The sequence below is a fragment of the Oncorhynchus keta genome, chromosome 3, assembly GCF_023373465.1.
Source record: "Oncorhynchus keta strain PuntledgeMale-10-30-2019 chromosome 3, Oket_V2, whole genome shotgun sequence".
Lineage (NCBI taxonomy): Eukaryota > Metazoa > Chordata > Actinopteri > Salmoniformes > Salmonidae > Oncorhynchus > Oncorhynchus keta.
This window is the reverse complement of record NC_068423.1, coordinates 7,439,159-7,457,285: the sequence shown is the minus strand read 5'-3', so window position 1 is coordinate 7,457,285 and position 18,127 is coordinate 7,439,159. Positions and strand designations below refer to the sequence as shown.

General features: G+C 39.7%; 1 protein-coding gene across 1 annotated transcript; it reads right to left on the bottom strand.

The window, feature by feature from the left end:
- Positions 1-2,393: 2,393 nt before the first annotated feature.
- Positions 2,394-6,843, bottom strand: LOC118364698 (60S ribosomal protein L19). Its single transcript, XM_035746398.1, has 6 exons — positions 6,778-6,843; positions 5,497-5,603; positions 4,116-4,238; positions 3,546-3,666; positions 3,024-3,134; positions 2,394-2,767 (listed from the first exon to the last, which is right to left on the bottom strand). The coding sequence occupies exons 1-6, from the start codon at positions 6,780-6,782 to the stop codon at positions 2,641-2,643; spliced, it is 594 nt and encodes a 197-aa protein (XP_035602291.1). The 5' UTR covers positions 6,783-6,843; the 3' UTR covers positions 2,394-2,640.
- Between the last annotated feature and the right edge of the window lie 11,284 nt (positions 6,844-18,127).

The following is an 18,127-nucleotide window of genomic DNA, read 5'->3' as shown; positions in this document are numbered from 1 at the left end:
ATGCGTAGCTTCAAAGATGTTGGTTTCTTTTGAGCTCATCTGTTTGAGGGCGCTGTTCACGTCAGTGAATGGGAGAACACTGTGCAGGTGCAGCCCTTTCGGAATCTGACCGCAAAGACATGTACAGCTGTGGGCAATGGAGGGTTTCTAACCAACAGCAGCAGTGATCTGGAAATGTAATTGATATTCTATATTCCCCGTGAGCCACCTGCAGATACAAACCACTTTTACATATTGGACACAAAACACTCTGTAATTATAACTAAGCATGTGCTGACAATTCATAAGCCATGCTAGGCCCTACATTAATTCATTAATTACACGCATAAATCATGTGTACATATGAACACAAATCTCCTTATGATTCATACCAGTTTGTTTATTATCTGGACAAACATGTTGAACAGTTTGGAGGTGAACAGGAGATTTTTCTTGTCGCAGTCATAAGTGACGTTTGACCACAACGAGATGTTGGCTTGGGTCACAACAGCCCTGGAGCGCCCGTGACATGTCTTGGCCAACAGACCTGGGAAGTTAGCCATAACGCACTAATAGTTGCCTAATTGATGTCGTATCAACCGGGGGGTGCATGTGTTAACTCAATTTCCTAAAGTTACTGATGTTTCTATCATGTCTCTCCCAGGGTTTCCCTACCTGCTCCTGGTTACTGTATTTGACGCTTGCAGTTCTTTGTCAGGATATAAGGTCAATGTCCTTTTGGTTCTATTAATCCTTTCACACCTGGGTATAAAGATAAGTCTATCCTTGCATTCGGTACAGTCAATCACTACGGTTCTCGGCCATTAGCTTCGCCCACGGCCGCCTTGTGAACTACAATCCCGACGCAGTGTTTTAACGTTTAGAAAGGTCAATAATCATCGCTCGCGATACAGCTTTCAATACGTATGGCCCTTATCTTGCATCAGCGAGAAAGAATCCTTCAAATAAAAAATATACACTTACTGTAGCAATCTTGCCCATTATCTACACAGCTGTGGGTGCCTCCATCCAACGTGTGCTTTCACACAGGTATTTGGAGCATTCTAGACAGATAATCAATTTAACAGTTTTTACAATTATTATTATTGTTTCTCACTGATATGACAGATAAGAGCATTATGCTTCCAAAATCGTACAGCAAGCGATGCATGTTAATGTTCGGTCTGAGGGTTGGTAATCTTAACAAAACTCCCCCCTTCGGAAAGTATTCAGACCCCTTGACTTTTTCCACATTTTGTTAGGTTACAGCCTTATTCTAAAATTGGTTGAATTGTTTTCCCCCTCATCAATCTACACACAATACCCAATAACGACAAAGCAATACGTTTTTATTTTTTTGCTAATTTATCAAATAAAATAAATAGGAAATCACATTTACATAAGTATTCAGACCCTTTAATCAGTACTTTGTTGAAGCACCTTTGGCAGCGATTACAGCCTCGATTCTTCTTGGGTATGACCCTACAAGCTTAGCACACCTGTTTTGGGGGAGTTTCTCTCATTCTTCTCTGCAGATACTCTTATGCTCTGTCAAGTTGAATGGGGGAGCGTTGCTGCACAGCTATTTTCAGGTCTCTCCAGAGATGTTCGATCGGGTTCAAGCCCAGTCATGGGAAAGCCATAGATTAGGGCCTAATGAATTGATTTCAATTGACTGATTTCCTGATGTGAACTGTAACTCAGTAAAATTGTTGCATGTTTTATATTTTTGTTCTGCTATGACAGCAATTACAGCTGAGTCTTTCTGGATAAGTCTTAAAGAGCTTTGCACACCTGAATTGTACAATATTTGCACATTATTCTATTTAAAATTCTTCAAGCTCTGTCAAGTTAATTGATCATTGCTAGACAGACATTTTCTAGTCTTGCCATAGAATGTCAAGCCGATTTAAGTCAAAGCTGTATCTAATCCACTCAATAACATTCAATGCTGTCTTGGTTAGCAACTCCAGTGTATATTTGGCCTTGTGTTTTGGGTTATTGTCCTGCTGAACAATTACAAGCATTCCCATAACAATGCAGCCACCAGGATCCTTGGAAATATGGAGTTGTACTCAGTAATATGTTGTATTGCCCATTTTGCGAGGCATTGGAAAACCTCCCAGGTCTTTGTGGTTGAATCGGTGTTTGAAATTCATAGTTTGACTGAGAGACCTTACAGATAATCGTATGTGTGCGGTACAAAGATGAGGTAGTCATTCAAAAATCATGTTAAACACTATCATTGTAAAGTGAGTCCATGCAACTTACGTGACTTAATTTATCTAACTTATTCAGGCTTGCCATAACAAAGGGGTTGAGCACTTAAACGAAAAGCTGAAACATCAGTCTATCAATGTACAAATTCCTAAAAACAGTCTCTGGCCTACACAAAATACCACAGTAGAACTATCTCAATGTAATAAATGTTTATTTAATTCAACCTGTAAGACAACAAAAGGTGGGAAAAGTAAAGGGTTGTGAGAATACATTCTGAAGGCACTGAACAAGTTGTGGTATTTTTTCAATTGGTATTGGTGGCAATAGCAAAAAACTTCAGAACACAGTATAACGTCACAGACGGAGACTGAACCTTGACCGTTTTGGGTCCATTTAAAAAAAAAAAAACATTGAAAAGGGGGAAGGGGGTGGATGGGCGACTCATTTCTTGGTCGTCTCCTCCTCCTTTGACAAAGTCTTGATGAACTCTTCCTTCTTGGCCGCTATGCGCTCCTCTCTGCGCTTGCGGGCCTCCTTGGTCTTCGAGCGACGAGCCTCGGCCTGGTCACTGGTGTGCAAGAAACAGATGAGAGGTTACAGAACGCAAATGAATTACAGCCCAGGTTCTAAAGGACTCCTATTCAATTAATACGGGGCTAGGTTTAAATTTGGGTTAGTTAGTGAAGAACTAAACATTTGATTTCATTGATAAACCTCATCTGAAGAGAAAATTAACCATAGTCCAGGAATTATGAGAGCCATATTATCATTTGTTTTGGCTAGGTAACAAGCAGAGGTTGATGGGAGTTGTAGTGTCGACTTACGACAGGAGCTTCTTGCGAGCCTTGTCTGCCTTCAGCTTGTGAATGTGTTCCATTAGGATGCGCTTGTTCTTGAAGACATTGCCCTTCACCTTCAAGTAGAGACTGTGGTACCTGGAGAGGAAAAAGTGTACTGGGAGTTGCGGACAAGCCAATGTTCCCACTCAAATCACAAACATTCCAGACACATTCTGTGCATAATACAAAATCAGTATGTCCTATTGAGATGGTTCATTAGACGTTCAACACTTCACCAGGGTTACACAATGTTCCCAAGGACAAAACTACAGTTCACCGATTACAAGTATCATTCTCAAGAACAGATAATGGACTTCACTACAATCTTGACTTTAAGATACTTTTGTGGTTTGAATACTAATTTCAGGGTCATTGTTGTATTTTGCACCACATTTCATTACAAAGCGATACATTTGTTGAAAAACTATAACATTTCCCAGTCTTTTCCAGGATAACATTCTTCCTCAATTGCAACCAGATGACTCAGACATCTAAGTGTAGACTAACATGTGCCTGTCAATTTTCTTGGACTCCCTATAACGCCGCAGTAGGCGCCGCAGGATCCTCATGCGTCGCATCCACGAGAGCTTCTCTGGCATACGGGCGTTGGCTGTACCCTTCCTCTTACCTGGGCAGGGGGAGAATCATCATCATATAGTAACACAGCCCAGCAATGGGTCAACACCCTGAACAGGTCATTTGTTAATTAAAACCTTGTCATCGTTGGATTTATAGATTTCTGATTCCCTCCCCCTTTTTTTAGCACTGGTGATATATGAAAATAATATACAAAGAGGTCTACAGGACCCAGACATTTTCTATCAACTGTCCAGATATTTCAATAAGTACATTTGTTTTAGCTAGCCCGGTGCACCAATTGGGTAGAGATTGAACATTACAACCAATGGAATGATCTTGAATGTGCAAACTCACCCCCCTGGCGAGCTAAAACAAATGCACCTTCTCAATTCAAATGAGGGAGAGAAGGGGACAGGGAGCCACTTTGAACAATGTTATCACGGCCATGATGTTGGCTATATGATGGGATGACCGTGTTGAGAACCTCTCTGTACCCACCTATGCCCGTGTGGCGTCCCTTGCGGCGTGCCAGCGTGTTCTTGCGGCAGCGGGCACGGGAATGCACCGTCACAGGCTTCCTGATGATCAGACCATCCTTCACCAGCTTGCGAATTTGCTGGCCTGCAGAGGTAGACAAGTTGATTAACTTGTATGTGGTCATCCTTGTCCCATGGTCTATTTCAGTATATGCATCTTACAAAAACACAACTATTGGTACCTTGGAACATTTCCCTGCTGCACAACACATGAACTTTCCAGAATGTCAAAGACAGACACAGGCAGTTTTTTTGAGAGCCCCAATGCTTGTTTTATATGTTAACATGCATCGCTTGCCGTACGGTTTTGGAAACATAAGGAACTAATCTTTCATATCAGCGAGAAATCATTTTCTGAAAACAAAAGGTTGAATTACTACACACTTGTGTGGCTAGGGTTCTGTGAGGGTTAAACATATGCTTGGTCTATCATGAGGGTATCTGTGTGAGTTAAAAGTAACATAAGCGGAAAATGGCTAACCTTGGGTGTAGGCAGTTATAATGAGTTGCGGGGGACACATACAGAACGTAGTGTAGAGGACAAACGGTATTTTGTTAGATAACTGGAGCCAGGTGTGTGATAACTGTATTGAGAGTATGAGCGCATAGATATTCTACACAGCTACAACACCTGACCGCTGAAGCGCCTAGGGGCTGGGACCAGTTAGTGCGCCAACAATCAACGATAGGCTGAGTGAGTTTAAACCACACCCAGTCTCTACTCTGACAAGCCGGCTCGGAAGCAGGAACTACTTCTGTCAGAGTATATTATAATAACTTTGTCAGGAACAAGTCAGTTCTCTGTACTGCCCTGTGTGGTATTACAGCGGACCCATATATACGAAAATTGCATTTATCACTTATTGCTTAGCTAATAAAAAGTACATTGTATACAATCGGTGGCTCAGTGTCATACTTGTTCTGATACCAGATTCGAATTGACGCAACCCTTAACAGTTCCCACACGGCCATATTTCCATGTTACAGCACTTGTTTTAGAGAAAAATGACTGAAGACAGAGTCGACTGTCTGTGCTAACTAGCTACTTAACCTCTGAACAACTGTGTGTAAACGGAAGATGGACGGCAGAAATGTGTTGTCACTGAAAAATACTATTGGCTGCAACTGTGTTAAAACAGTGTAAAGTAAGTGTATATTTTGCATTTGTGAAATAATTTAGATGTGATATGAAAGTAGAGGGTTTTATGTTTCTAGAGCAGTGCGTCAAACGCGATTAGATTATATATTTTTGCTGCAAGGTCCAATTCACCTCTAAACAGGCTTCTTTGGTACATTATTGGGCTAGTCTCCCTAGCATGGAGGTGTAAAGAGGAGTGTCTTACGGGAGTTAGCGTTGGCAATCTCATTGGTTTCATTGGGGTCCAGCCATACCTTCTTCTTGCCACAGCGCAAGACGCTGGACGCCAATCGCTTCTGAAGCCTGAGCATGCTGGGTAAAGCAAAAAAAACTTGATTACCATCCAAATGAATAGCCTTCAATTGCAGCAGACATAAATAAGCGTTACAATACTAACTAATAGCAATGGGTAGTTTGCATCACAGCAAGGCTTCATACCCTGATGTATTTGCTAGTCTTACAGTATAATAACAACAAACTGATTCAGAGTGGTTGGGTTAAATCGGGAATACCCATTTTGGTTGAACGCATTTAATTGTGCAACTCCCTTTCCTTAACCAGCTAGCTGGCTTTGTAGTCTGGTCTCATAGACCTGTTGTAACATAGTAAATGTAAACCCGGGAAACTCAAATGAATATGATGTTATGTTTGGCATGGTTACATAAGACAGAATATTACTTAATTTAATGCAAAAACCAATCGAGGCTGGTTGATCAGGTGGATGGTTGGACATATATGACGAACTTATAGTATGTTCGAATCTCATCATGGACAACTTTAGAATTTGAGAAACTACTTTTTAACTACTTACAAAGTTAGCAAACCCTAGCCTAGCTAACATTAGCTATCACAAATTGTAATTCGTAACATATCGCATGCATTGTAATTCTTAAAATAACATACTAATTGTAATTATTAATATATCACACAGAATGGATGGACATCCACAAATATTTAATGGCATACCACATGAAAACATTTAACAAATTAGTATTTTGGCTTTACATACAGAATACAAAATGCTCTGAGACCAGGTTGGGCTTTGTACAACCATAAGATCACACTCTGCTTCTCTTTTAATGTGACTACTGACATGGTGGAGAGTGCAGGGAGCTATTGCTAATGTCAGTTAGCTAGTTAGCCAACCACAAGTATAAGAGCCACAAATGAAGCATGCTGATCGCTACCTAGAGATAAAGTTAGTAACCGGCTGGCTATCAAGTTAATAGTAGTTAACACTACTATTGCATTAGCTACCAACTTTGCATAGCTAGGTTCGAGTACGAGACATGTCTCGACATGTTATCTTAGATTACATTTCCGACCGTGTACAAGCCAGCGTACAGCAACATCAACTGTTTTAGCTAGCTATCATGTGATTAGTTCAATGCATTTGTGCCACATTCATTGCCTTCATGTTACCCCAAAACAGAAATACACAGGTAATTTAAACGAGTAAAGTCATGACATATGTCAAGACCCTTACCTCATGACTGCGACCCTTCGAGAGAAAGGAATGACGTGTGAAGTATGGGGGCCCTACCATTATAACAGAGATAAGATTGTTATCCATTATCGAGATGTGCACGGGGCTTAAACTTAATTCGTGTTAATTAAGCAAATAATATGCGTCTGGTAGAATTTAAAGGAGTGTTTCAACATGGTTAAACATTTTAAATCCTGTGTTACGATTATACAATAATATGATTAAGTACAGTCTCACTATCCTTTGTCACAGTGGTACATTCCAAATAATACAAATTGCATTATGGGATAATCGTACTAGAGGGATCACACCACCAGATGGCACTGTTTATCTAATGATTGGTTGAGCGTCAACATTCCAATATCTCTTGTGCCATTCATTCTCTTTTATGTACTATCTCAGTTACAAACTGTACGTTTTCCAGTAAATTCAACTAATTAAATAAACCCTTAGATTTTAAAGAATGTGACACAAGCACAAAAAGTTGTTATTTTGGATGATAATGATGGTCGAGTTTGTTTTGCATGGTCCTGTGCCCCAGGTGGGTTGAAATTTCACTTGCTAATGTAATGGTCTAAAATTAGCATACTTCGACCATCTCGTCGCCATGGAAAATTATACAATGGGTGGGTTAAAATCGCATTCCAGCCGGTGTCTTATTGCACAAGTTCCACCGGCTAAATCTATGACATTAAAATTACTATCATGACATTAACTGTGGAAGATACAACATTCAGACAAACAGTAAGAAATAGCTAATATTAACCTAATCATAAACACATGACAAACTACCAGCATTGATACTGTATGTTCAATTCTTGGAATGCTACGATCAGTGTATAATAAAAAGTAGAGTTTCATGTTGACAAACTGTCATACATACTTTCATCTTTATACTTAAGAACATCATTTTTTACACATTCTACAGCAACTCACCTGGGTATTCTTAACAATTGGAAACGTCAGAAAATAAAAAGTAATAGGACAAACACTAACTAAATAATTTGGTAAAAATTCTAAGCATTTGCAATCACCATATCAACAATGTAGCATGGAGTAAACAATTAACAAGTCAATAACACAGTAGAAAAAAAAGAGAGTCTATATACATTGTGTGCAAAAGGCATGAAGAGGTAGGCGAATAATTACAATTTTGCAGATTAACACTGGAGTGATAAATGATCAGATGGTCATGTACAGGTAGAGATACTGGTGTGCAAAAGAGCAGAAAAGTAAATAAATATAAACAGTATGGGAATGAGGTAGGTAAATTGGGTGGGCTATTTACCGATAGACTATGTACAGCTGCAGCGATCAGTTAGCTGCTCAGATAGCAGATGTTTGAAGTTGGTGAGGGGGATAAAAGTCTAGGTGAGGGGGATAAAAGCGAGGGCCAGCCAACTAGAGCATACAGGTCGCAGTGGTGGGTGGTATAAAGTGCTTTAGTAACAAAACGGATGGCACTGTGATAAACTGCATCCAGTTTGCTGAGTAGAGTATTGGAAGCTATTTTGTAGATGACATCGCCGAAGTCGAGGATCGGTAGGATAGTCAGTTTTACTAGGGTAAGTTTGGCGGCGTGAGTGAAGGAGGCTTTGTTGCGGAATATAAAGCCGACTCTAGATTTGATTTTGGATTGGAGATGTTTGATATGAGTCTGGAAGGAGAGTTTACAGTCTAGCCAGACACCTAGGTACTTATAGATGTCCACATATTCTAGGTCGGAACCATCCAGGGTGGTGATGCTAGTCGGGCGTGCGGGTGCAGGCAGCGAACGGTTGAAAAGCATGCATTTGGTTTTACTAGCGTTTAAGAGCAGTTGGAGGCCACGGAAGGAGTGTTGTATGGCATTGAAGCTCGTTTGGAGGTTAGATAGCACAGTGTCCAAGGAAGGGCCGGAAGTATACAGAATGGTGTCGTCTGCGTAGAGGTGGATCAGGGAATCGCCCGCAGCAAGAGCAACATCATTGATATATACAGAGAAAAGAGTCGGCCCGAGAATTGAACCCTGTGGCACCCCCATAGAGACTGCCAGAGGACCGGACAACATGCCCTCCGATTTGAAACACTGAACTCTGTCTGCAAAGTAGTTGGTGAAGCAGGCAAGGCAGTCATTAGAAAAACCGAGGCTACTGAGTAGATCTCCAGCTGCCCCATAGTAAGGAACGGGATGAGACAGACAAGCAGGCAGTGTTTCTCAGCCAGACGAAACCATGAATCAGTTGGCATCATTTTTATGGATATATACAAAGAAATGCCAATTGAAAAAAGGTCAAACGAAATTAAGTGCAAATAGTTTACAGTCTTTCCAGCTTCAGTTTGAAGTGATTGTGTTGGTTGTGTTGTTGGCTACCTCCTCTGAACCACATTGTCCTGGCAAGAGAGCACATTTTCTATGCCAGGAGCAATCGTGCCTAATTGGATCATTGTTATGGATGTAGCCAATAAATGTCACTAGAAAGCAGCTTAAACAAATGCAAATGCTGCTACTTTGCTGTTATTCTGGCTGCACGTTTTTGACGTGACTGTAAGTTAGCCATAGTTGGCTAGCTAGCAAGCAAGGGAAAAGAACGTTGCCAGCCAGTATGGCAATGGAACATTTAGAACAAATGATTGGGTCACGTCAATAGATACAGAACAAAAAGACTTAACAACTGGTTCGCGTCTCTAACAACCAGCCGGCTCGGGTAGCAACCCTAGATTTGAGTTGGGACTAATATCTTGTGGATGGATGAAATAGTTAGAATAAATTAATAAAAATAACGTTTTTATTGAAAATATGTCAATCATTATTTGAATATGTTGGTAACCTGTTGTATAAAAGAGATAATGCCCTCAAAGCCGGTGTTTGGGGATATATTGGCACAGTTTGCCGGCCCTCGACTTCGTATCGGGCCTAACAACACCTGCGCCAATAAATCCTCCAAACACCGGCTTCGAGGGCATTATCACTTAACTAACTTATCCAATGATGCTGTAGACGGGTTGGCCAACAACATCACGAAAAGTATGCACATCGATGAAGCAGAAGGCCTTGTTGTGTTATGATTTTGAACGGTCAGATTGCTAACAAGAATAGCAATAATTTGCCATGTGGGCAATCGTAGGTTTTATTGTATATTGTTATTGACACCATGTCTTGTTTTGAGGTGTTTCACTCCTGTCATGTCTATGCTAATTTAGCAAAAATAAATATTAACAAGCTAACCTACAACTGTAAAGATGTATTTGAGAGAGAAGTGCTCACTGTGCAAACGTATTTATGTTTTCAATAAACATTTGGATACAATATATAATTTACATGTTGTCAACAATCTAAGGCAACCCCATCTTCTTTGCCCCTTAGTTGTGCACACGTCGGTTTTGTTCAGTGTTGGAAAAAGTACACAACATTCATCCTTGAGTAAAAGTGAAGATATGAATAGAAAATGATTCAAGTGAAAGTCATCCAGTAAGATATTACTTGAGTAAAAGTCTAAAAGCACTTGGTTTTAAATATACAGTTGAAGTCTGAAGTTTACATACACTTAGGTTGGAGTCATTAAAACTCATTTTTCAACCACTCCACAAATTGCTTGTTAACAAACTATAGTTTTGGCAAGTCGGTTAGGACATATACCTTGTGCATGACACAAGTAATTTTCCCAACAATTGTTCACAGACAGATTATTTCACTTATAATTCGCTGTATCACAATTCCAGTGGGTCAGAAGTTTACATACACTAAGTTGACTGTGCCTTTAAACAGCTTGGAAAATTCAAAAAAAATGATGTCATGGCTTTAGAAGCTTCTGATAGGCTAATTAACATAAATTGAGTCCATTGGAGGTGTACCTGTGGATTTATTTTAAGGCCTACCTTCAAACTCAGTGCCTCTTTGCTTAATGTCATGGGAAAATCTAAAGAAATCACCCAAGACCTCAAAAACTAATGTGTAGACCTCCACAAGTCTGGTTCATCCTTGGGAGCAATTTCCAAACGCCTGAAGGTACCACGTTCAACTGTACAAACAATAGTACGCAAGTATAAACACCATGGGACCACGCAGCCGTCATACCGCTCAGGAAGGAGACGCGTTCTGTCTCCTAGAGATGAATGCACTTTGGTGCGAAAAGTCCAACTCAATCCCAGAACAGCACAGACCGTGTGAAGATGCTGGAGGAAACAGGTACAAAAGTATCTATATCCACAGTAAAACGAGTCCTATATCGACATAACCTGAAAGGCCGCTCAGCAAGGAAGAAGCCACTGCTCCAAAACAGCCATAAAAAAGACTACGGTTTGCAACTGAACGTGGGACAAAGATCGTACTTTTTGGAGAAATGTCCACTGGTCTGATGAAACAAAAAAATAACTGTTTGGCCATAATGACCATTGTTATGTTTGGAGGAAAAAGGGGAACGCTTGCAAGCCAAAGAACACCATCCCAACCGTGAAGCACGGGGGTGGCAGCATCATGATGTGGGGTGCTTTGCTGCAGGAGCGATTGGTGCACTTTACAAAATAGATGGCATCATGAGGTAGGAAAATTACGTGGATATATTAAAGCAACATCTCAAGACATCAGTCAGGAAGTTAAAGCTTGGTCACAAATTGGTCTTCCAAATGGACAATGATGAGCAAGGAGGCCTACAAACCTTACTCAGTTACATCAGCTCTGTCAGGAGGACTGGGCCAAAATTCACCCAACTTTTTGTGGGAAGCTTATGGAAGGCTACCAGACAGGTTTGTCCCAAGTTAAATCATTTAAAGGCAATGCTACCAAATACTAATTGAGTGTATGTAAACTTCTGACCCACTGGGAATGTGATGAAAGAAATCAAATATTAAATAAATCATTCTCTCTACCATTATTCTGACATTTCACATTCTTAAAATAAAGTGGTGATCCTAACTCACCTAACGCAGTGAATTTTTACTAGGATTAAATGTCAGGAATTGTGAAAAACTGTGTTTAAATGTATTTGGCTAAGGTGTATGTAAACTTCTGACTTCAACTGTACATAAGTATCAAAAGTACATGTAATTGCTAAAATATACTCAAGTATCAAAAGTAAAAATATAAATAATTTCACATTCCTTATATTAAGCCATCTGTATTTTTGTTACGGATAGCAAGCAGCACACTCCAACACTCAGACATAATTTACAAACATTTGTGTTTAGTGAGTCCTCCAGATCAAAAGCAGCAGGGATGACCAGGAACGTTCTCTTGATAAGTCTGTGAATTGGACCATTTTCCTGTCCTGCTAAAATTCCTGCGAAATGTAAAGAGTACTTTTGGGTGTCAGGGAAAAATGCATGGAGTAAAAAGTACATTATTTTCTTTAGGAATGTATTGGGGTAAAAGTTGTCAAAAATATAAATAAAGTAGAGCTACTTTAAATTATTTTTACTTAGGGACTTTATAGCACTGGTTTTGTTGCTAAACAACCAACCTGTCTATGCTATCACATCCGCAGCATCATACACATGGCATGCTGCTGCTACCTCTCTCACTCCGACTGTACCATGACCAAATTCATAATTGACCATGACTCATGACAGTCTACTCAGGTGCTGTTCTGGTCAATGATGTATACAAACACTAGATCGGTTATGCTACTGTATGTATTGACCAATGTGAGGCTTTGAAACCACTGTCCGCCATATTGGTACGACTCACACGGAGCAGTCCTGCATACGAATTAATGACATTCTGCAGTATTTCAATGTAATGTTTCAAGCACAAAATGACATGTATTTAAATATTACTTCTACTTCTGTTAAAGTTCTACTTTAAGGAGCATTTTCATATATATATATTTTTATATATGTATATCTTTTGTTTTGTTCACATAATGTAGGTTAGTTTAAAAGTATACTTTAAGGTGTTTGTAATAGAATATACTTGACAAAAATGAATGAAGACATTAACAAATCCATTTCTAAAACTTTCAAAACCTTATTTACGAATGCCAAGAGTGTGCAAAGCTGTCATCATTGGAAAGGGTGGACACTTTGATTTGTTTAACACTTTTTTGGGTTACTATATGATTCAAAATGTGTTATTTCATAGTTTTGATGTCTTCAGTATTATTCTACAATGTAGAAAATAGAAAAAAAATAAAGAAAAACCCTTGAATGAGTAGGTGTGTCCAAACTTTTGACAGGTGCTGTAAGTCATGTCAAAATGGGTACAATTAGGAAAAAATAGTCAGCTAGAGTCACCAGGAGTGGTATGGTGATGATTTATTGTGTCAGAAGAACAAAAGGAACGTGTATTGTGGCTCGGAAAAGGATGGGAGCATCAAGTGAAAAGCTTTGAGCAGGGCAGCGGTAAAAGGTGTCATCTTTTGGCGTCTCGTGGAAATTGAGGCTCAATGTCTTATACACCACATACGAGGAGTAGTAGAGGCACTTCGCCTGAACCGTATGGTGGAAGGAGGAGGAAGGAAAGCTTATCAGTTGTATTACTTTCTGATGAAGAGTTTCTCCCACACATGAATAGCTGGGACATATGAGATACGCGGTGAGAGCTTTTCTGAACAGGCCGTTGCGATGTCCGAATTGTAAGTATGTTTGGCCGTGCGTCAGACTGAAATAAATAAGGCATATTGCTGGATGCACAGTGCCGCAATTGTGGTGGGAGCCACATTCCCGAGTTCAATTAGTGCCGTGTAAGAGTGAAGGAGGTCGAAGTATGAAGAATCTAGGCTGTCCAGCAGGTCTCCTATGCAAAGGCATTGGAAATTGCTGAAGGAGCAAGTTGAAATGAGGAATGTCAATAGATGTTTTGCTGCCTGCGGAGAATTTTGTTTCTCAATTGAGGGATCCTGAAACTCTGATAGTAAAAAAAAGGTGGATTTTGTTGTGTTAATTATGCAGCCGATAAATTGCACAGGAAAAACCAACAAGAAATCAAAGTAGTTAGACATCATTGTGAATGCGACAAAAAGGTTTTGGGATCTACAGGACATTGCAGGTAATACTGTCTGAAGATGTTCCCACCTTGCAGGCCCCAGAGCTTGTGTAGACATTTGAATCTGACTGAAGGAGAAAGGCGAGCAGTTTTTATTCAATTTGTTTTAACAGTTTTCAGTTTTTGCCCCGCCTAGTTTTTAGCGGCAACGCACCTTTTTGATTGTAGTACGCCATAAAACCTAAGAGAAGAAGAAGAAAGGCGAGCATTTTTGCGAGCTTGGAAGCCAAACATTGTGCCAGGAAAGAAAGAGAGCAGAACTGAATATTCTGTTCAAAACTGATGGCACATCAAGTGGAGATGCGAGTGAGAAGAAATGGATTACAGTAGCGAACAAAAATGAGACGAGAAGTAAAGACTAGTAAATCTAGTTCTGACTTTTTTTGTTGGAGTGAGGGTTTTGGAACAATGGAGTTACCTGGGAGATTAGTTTTGAGTCATATTTTGGGGTTATGTGATATAGCCTGTAAGACTTTGTGCCCAAACCTATGCAGTCTGACAAATGCAGAATATTTGGACATGTGTCAAGTGTATATAGACGGGAGGAGTATCGTATTCCAGCTGAGGTTAAATGCTGCAATTGTGGTGGTGAAACATGTGCCCGAAGTCCTGAACTGCCCTGTTAGGGTGAAGGAGACAAAGGTGGCAAGAATAAGGCCTGTCCAGTGCGTCTCCTATCTGGAGGAGTTGAGAAGAGGGAAAAGAAGGAAGTGACGTTGAAAAAACAGTGGTAGTTGGATTTGACAGACAGGAAGGATCCTGACATGTTGCATGTTAAAAATGTGTACTTTGTAACATTTATTGCAATGGTTATAAACTGCACAGCGCAAAGAGAGAGAAAATATGCAGTTAGTTGGGCCAACAGGATTGAGGGTATTTCATGTAATTTTGTATTATCAGGGAACAATCTTCTCAAACTAAGGCAATTTGATATGTTATTAATTTCATAATAAATCAAATCAAACTTTATTTGTCACATGCACCAAATACAAAAAGTGTAGACTTTGCCGTGAAATGCTTACTTACAATCCTTTAACCAATAGTGCAATTGAAGAAGAAAATTTTACAACACATACTAAGGTTTGCAAAAATAGGAATGGGAATGTCTATGGGGTTCAAAGGTCATACATGTATGCATTTTGGGTTATATTGAGCCAGAATGGACAGTATTGGGATGTGTTCTATTATCACATGGTACCCTAGTTTAGTGTTTCCAAAACTGTTGGGCACGAGGGAAGTCCAGATCAAATGTTCAGATCAACTTTCCCATGTCAGCTAACAATTTTTAGCTAAGTTTTTTAGCCCATAGATTTTGTTGTAATGTTTGAGTCACTCAAATATCACAAGAATAAACATTAGACATGGCAAAATGCATAGAATTGCAAGAAAATTTGCATTAAAACTGCAGAATTCTGTGAATTCCTGCCCTAGATGATGACTACACCAAATTTCACACAGAACAAGGAGACCCATTGGGGAAGTTCTTAATAAGTAATAATAGATTGTCAATAATCAGTATCATAAGCCTACCTTTTTTCAAAATGTATGTCATTCATTTCAATGGGGAGGAACTGCATTGATTTTGCATGGCCCAAACTGAATTTATATTTGGTGTAAAATACCAATAATGTCTTAAAATGTGTTACAATGAAGATAAACCAAAATGATGACCAAAGTATGTCAGAATGTATTCACACCTATTGTAACAGCTTTCTTCCTGGGAAGGAGAGGAGGACCAAAATGCAGCGTGGTTAAAGTTCATGGTTCTTTAATAAGAGAAACTAAACATGAACCGAATACAAAACAATAAACATGGCAAAACCAAAACAGCCCTAACTGGTGCAGAAAACACAAAGACAGGAAACAACCACCCACAAATCCAACACAAAACAGGCTACCTAAATATGGTTCCCAATCAGAGACTAACACCTGCCTCTGATTGAGAACCATATCAGGCCAAACATAGAAATAGACAAACTAGACACACAACATAGAATGCCCACCCAGCTCACGTCCTGACCAACACTAAAACAAGGAAAACACACAATAACTATGGTCAGGACGTGACACCTATTGATTTTTCTATTGTGTTACAAGGTGGGATTAAAATGGATTTAATTGTAATAAATTATCTCAAACACAACCAAAACAAATTGAAAATGCATCCAACTAATTTGTAGAGTTACAACGCTGATGTCGTCATTGCGTGCCTTGAATAGGGGACCAAATACTTAACTTTTGACTACTTTAATACACATACGACACCATTCTGTATACTTCTGGCCCTTCTTTGGACACTGTGTTAACTAACCTCCAGATGAGTTTCAATGCCATACAACTCTCCTTCCGTGGCCTCCAACTGCTCTTAAATGCAAGTAAAACTAAATGCATGCTCTTCAACCGATCACTGCCCGCACCTGCCTGCCCGTCCAGCATCACTACTCTGGACGGTTCTGACTTAGAATACGTGGACAACTACAAATACCTAGGTGTCTGGCTAGACTGTAAACTCTCCTTCCAGACTCACATTAAGCATCTCCAATCCAAAATTAAATCGAGAATCGACTTCTTATTTCGCAAAAAAGCATCCTTCACTCATGCTGCCAAACATACCCTCGTAAAACTGACCATCCTACCGATCCACGACTTCGGCAATGTCATTTATAAAATAGCCTCCAACACTCTACTCAACAAATTGGATGCAGTCTATCACAGTGCCATCCGTTTTGTCACCAAAGCCCCATACACTACCCACCACTGCGACCTGTAAGCTCTTGTTGGCTGGCCCTTGCTTCATACTCGTCGCCAAACCCACTGGCTCCAGGTCATCTACAAGTCTCTGCTAGGTAAAGCCCCACCTTATCTCAGCTCACTGGTCACCATAGCAACACCCACTCGTAGCACGCGCTCCAGCAGGTATATCTCACTGGTCATCCCCAAAGCCAATTCCTCCTTTGGCCGCCTTTCTTTCCAGTTCTCTGCTGCCAATGACTGGAACGAACTACAAAAACCACTGAAGCTGGAGACTCATATCTCCCTCGCTAGCTTTAAGCACCAGCTGTCAGAGCAGCTCACAGATCACTGCACCTGTACATAGCCCATCTGTAAACAGCCCATCCAACTACCTCATCCCCATACTGCATTTATTTATTTATCTTGCTCCTTTGCACCCCAGTATCTCTACTTGCACATTCATCTTCTGCACATCAACCATTCCAGTGTTTAATTGTTATATTGTAATTTACTTCGCCACCATGGCATATTTATTGCCTTACCTCCCTTATCTTACCTCATTTGCACTCGCTGTATATAGACTTTTTGTTTTCTGTATTATTTACTGTATGTTTTGTTTATTCCATGTGTAACTCTGTGTTGTTGTATGTGTCGAACTGCTATGCTTTATATTGGCCAGGTCGCAGTTGTAAATGAGAACTTGTTCTCAACTAGCCTACCTGGTTAAATAAAGGTGAAATTAAAAAATTAAAAAATATATATATAAGTGAATTTGTCCCAATACTTTTGGTCCCCTAAAATGGGGGGACGATGTACAAAAAGTGCTGTAGATTTCTAAACGGTTCACCAGATATGGATGAAAATACTCTCAAATGAAAGCTGAAATTCAACACTTTAACCGCATAGTCATTGTATCATTTCAAATCCAAATTGTTGAAGTACAGAGCCAAAACAACAACAAAATTATCACTGTCCCAATACTTTTGGGGCTCACTGTAACATGTAAGGTTAAAGAGCATAATATTAAGATCATGATGGTCAGGGGCATAATAGATTACAATCACCAATGTTCCTTTTTAGAGATCATTTGTGTTTACCTACATTTTTCTGGGGAGAACTCAACAAATGACAAGAGCACACCTTTCATTTTAGCATGATGAGTATTGCTATACAACAGACTATTACAGGTGGCAACTACTTTAGAAAACCAAGATACTACTGTATTTGCATCTTATGGACTATTATTTGCCAGTATGACCAATTTCCATAAAACAAATATATAGTTCTGTTATTTGTAACACTGTTGTTTCAATGATGAGTCAGTCTAGGTAAATCATTAGATCTGATGGCAAACATTTACCAAATCCCATGGTTTTGAAGACGAGATCCACTCAATAGAATGTTCCATTGTTGTTTGATACAATCATTTTAAATGAGGATGTGAACGTGCCAACTTTTCTCCTTTATCCACAGAGATCCTAATAAATTACTATTAAGTATAGAAAGCTTCCGCTATCATATATCAATTTGATCAGGGGTTTGTTTGTAGGGAACAATTTAGCACCGTTAATAAACCACACCAAAGGGAACATTTTCAAACTCTCGCGGGAGCCATCTTTCCTGCAATGGATTGCTTTTTCTTGTTGTTCACCCGGT

What these genes read in the sequence shown, in the direction of transcription:
- LOC118364698 (XM_035746398.1), bottom strand. An exon ending in GGGACGCCACACGGGCATAG is followed by an intron (nt 3,667 to 4,115) that starts GTGGGTACAGAG and finishes CCCCCTGCCCAG; the next exon opens with GTAAGAGGAAGGGTACAGCC. An exon ending in GCTCGCAAGAAGCTCCTGTC is followed by an intron (nt 2,768 to 3,023) that starts GTAAGTCGACAC and finishes CTTGCACACCAG; the next exon opens with TGACCAGGCCGAGGCTCGTC.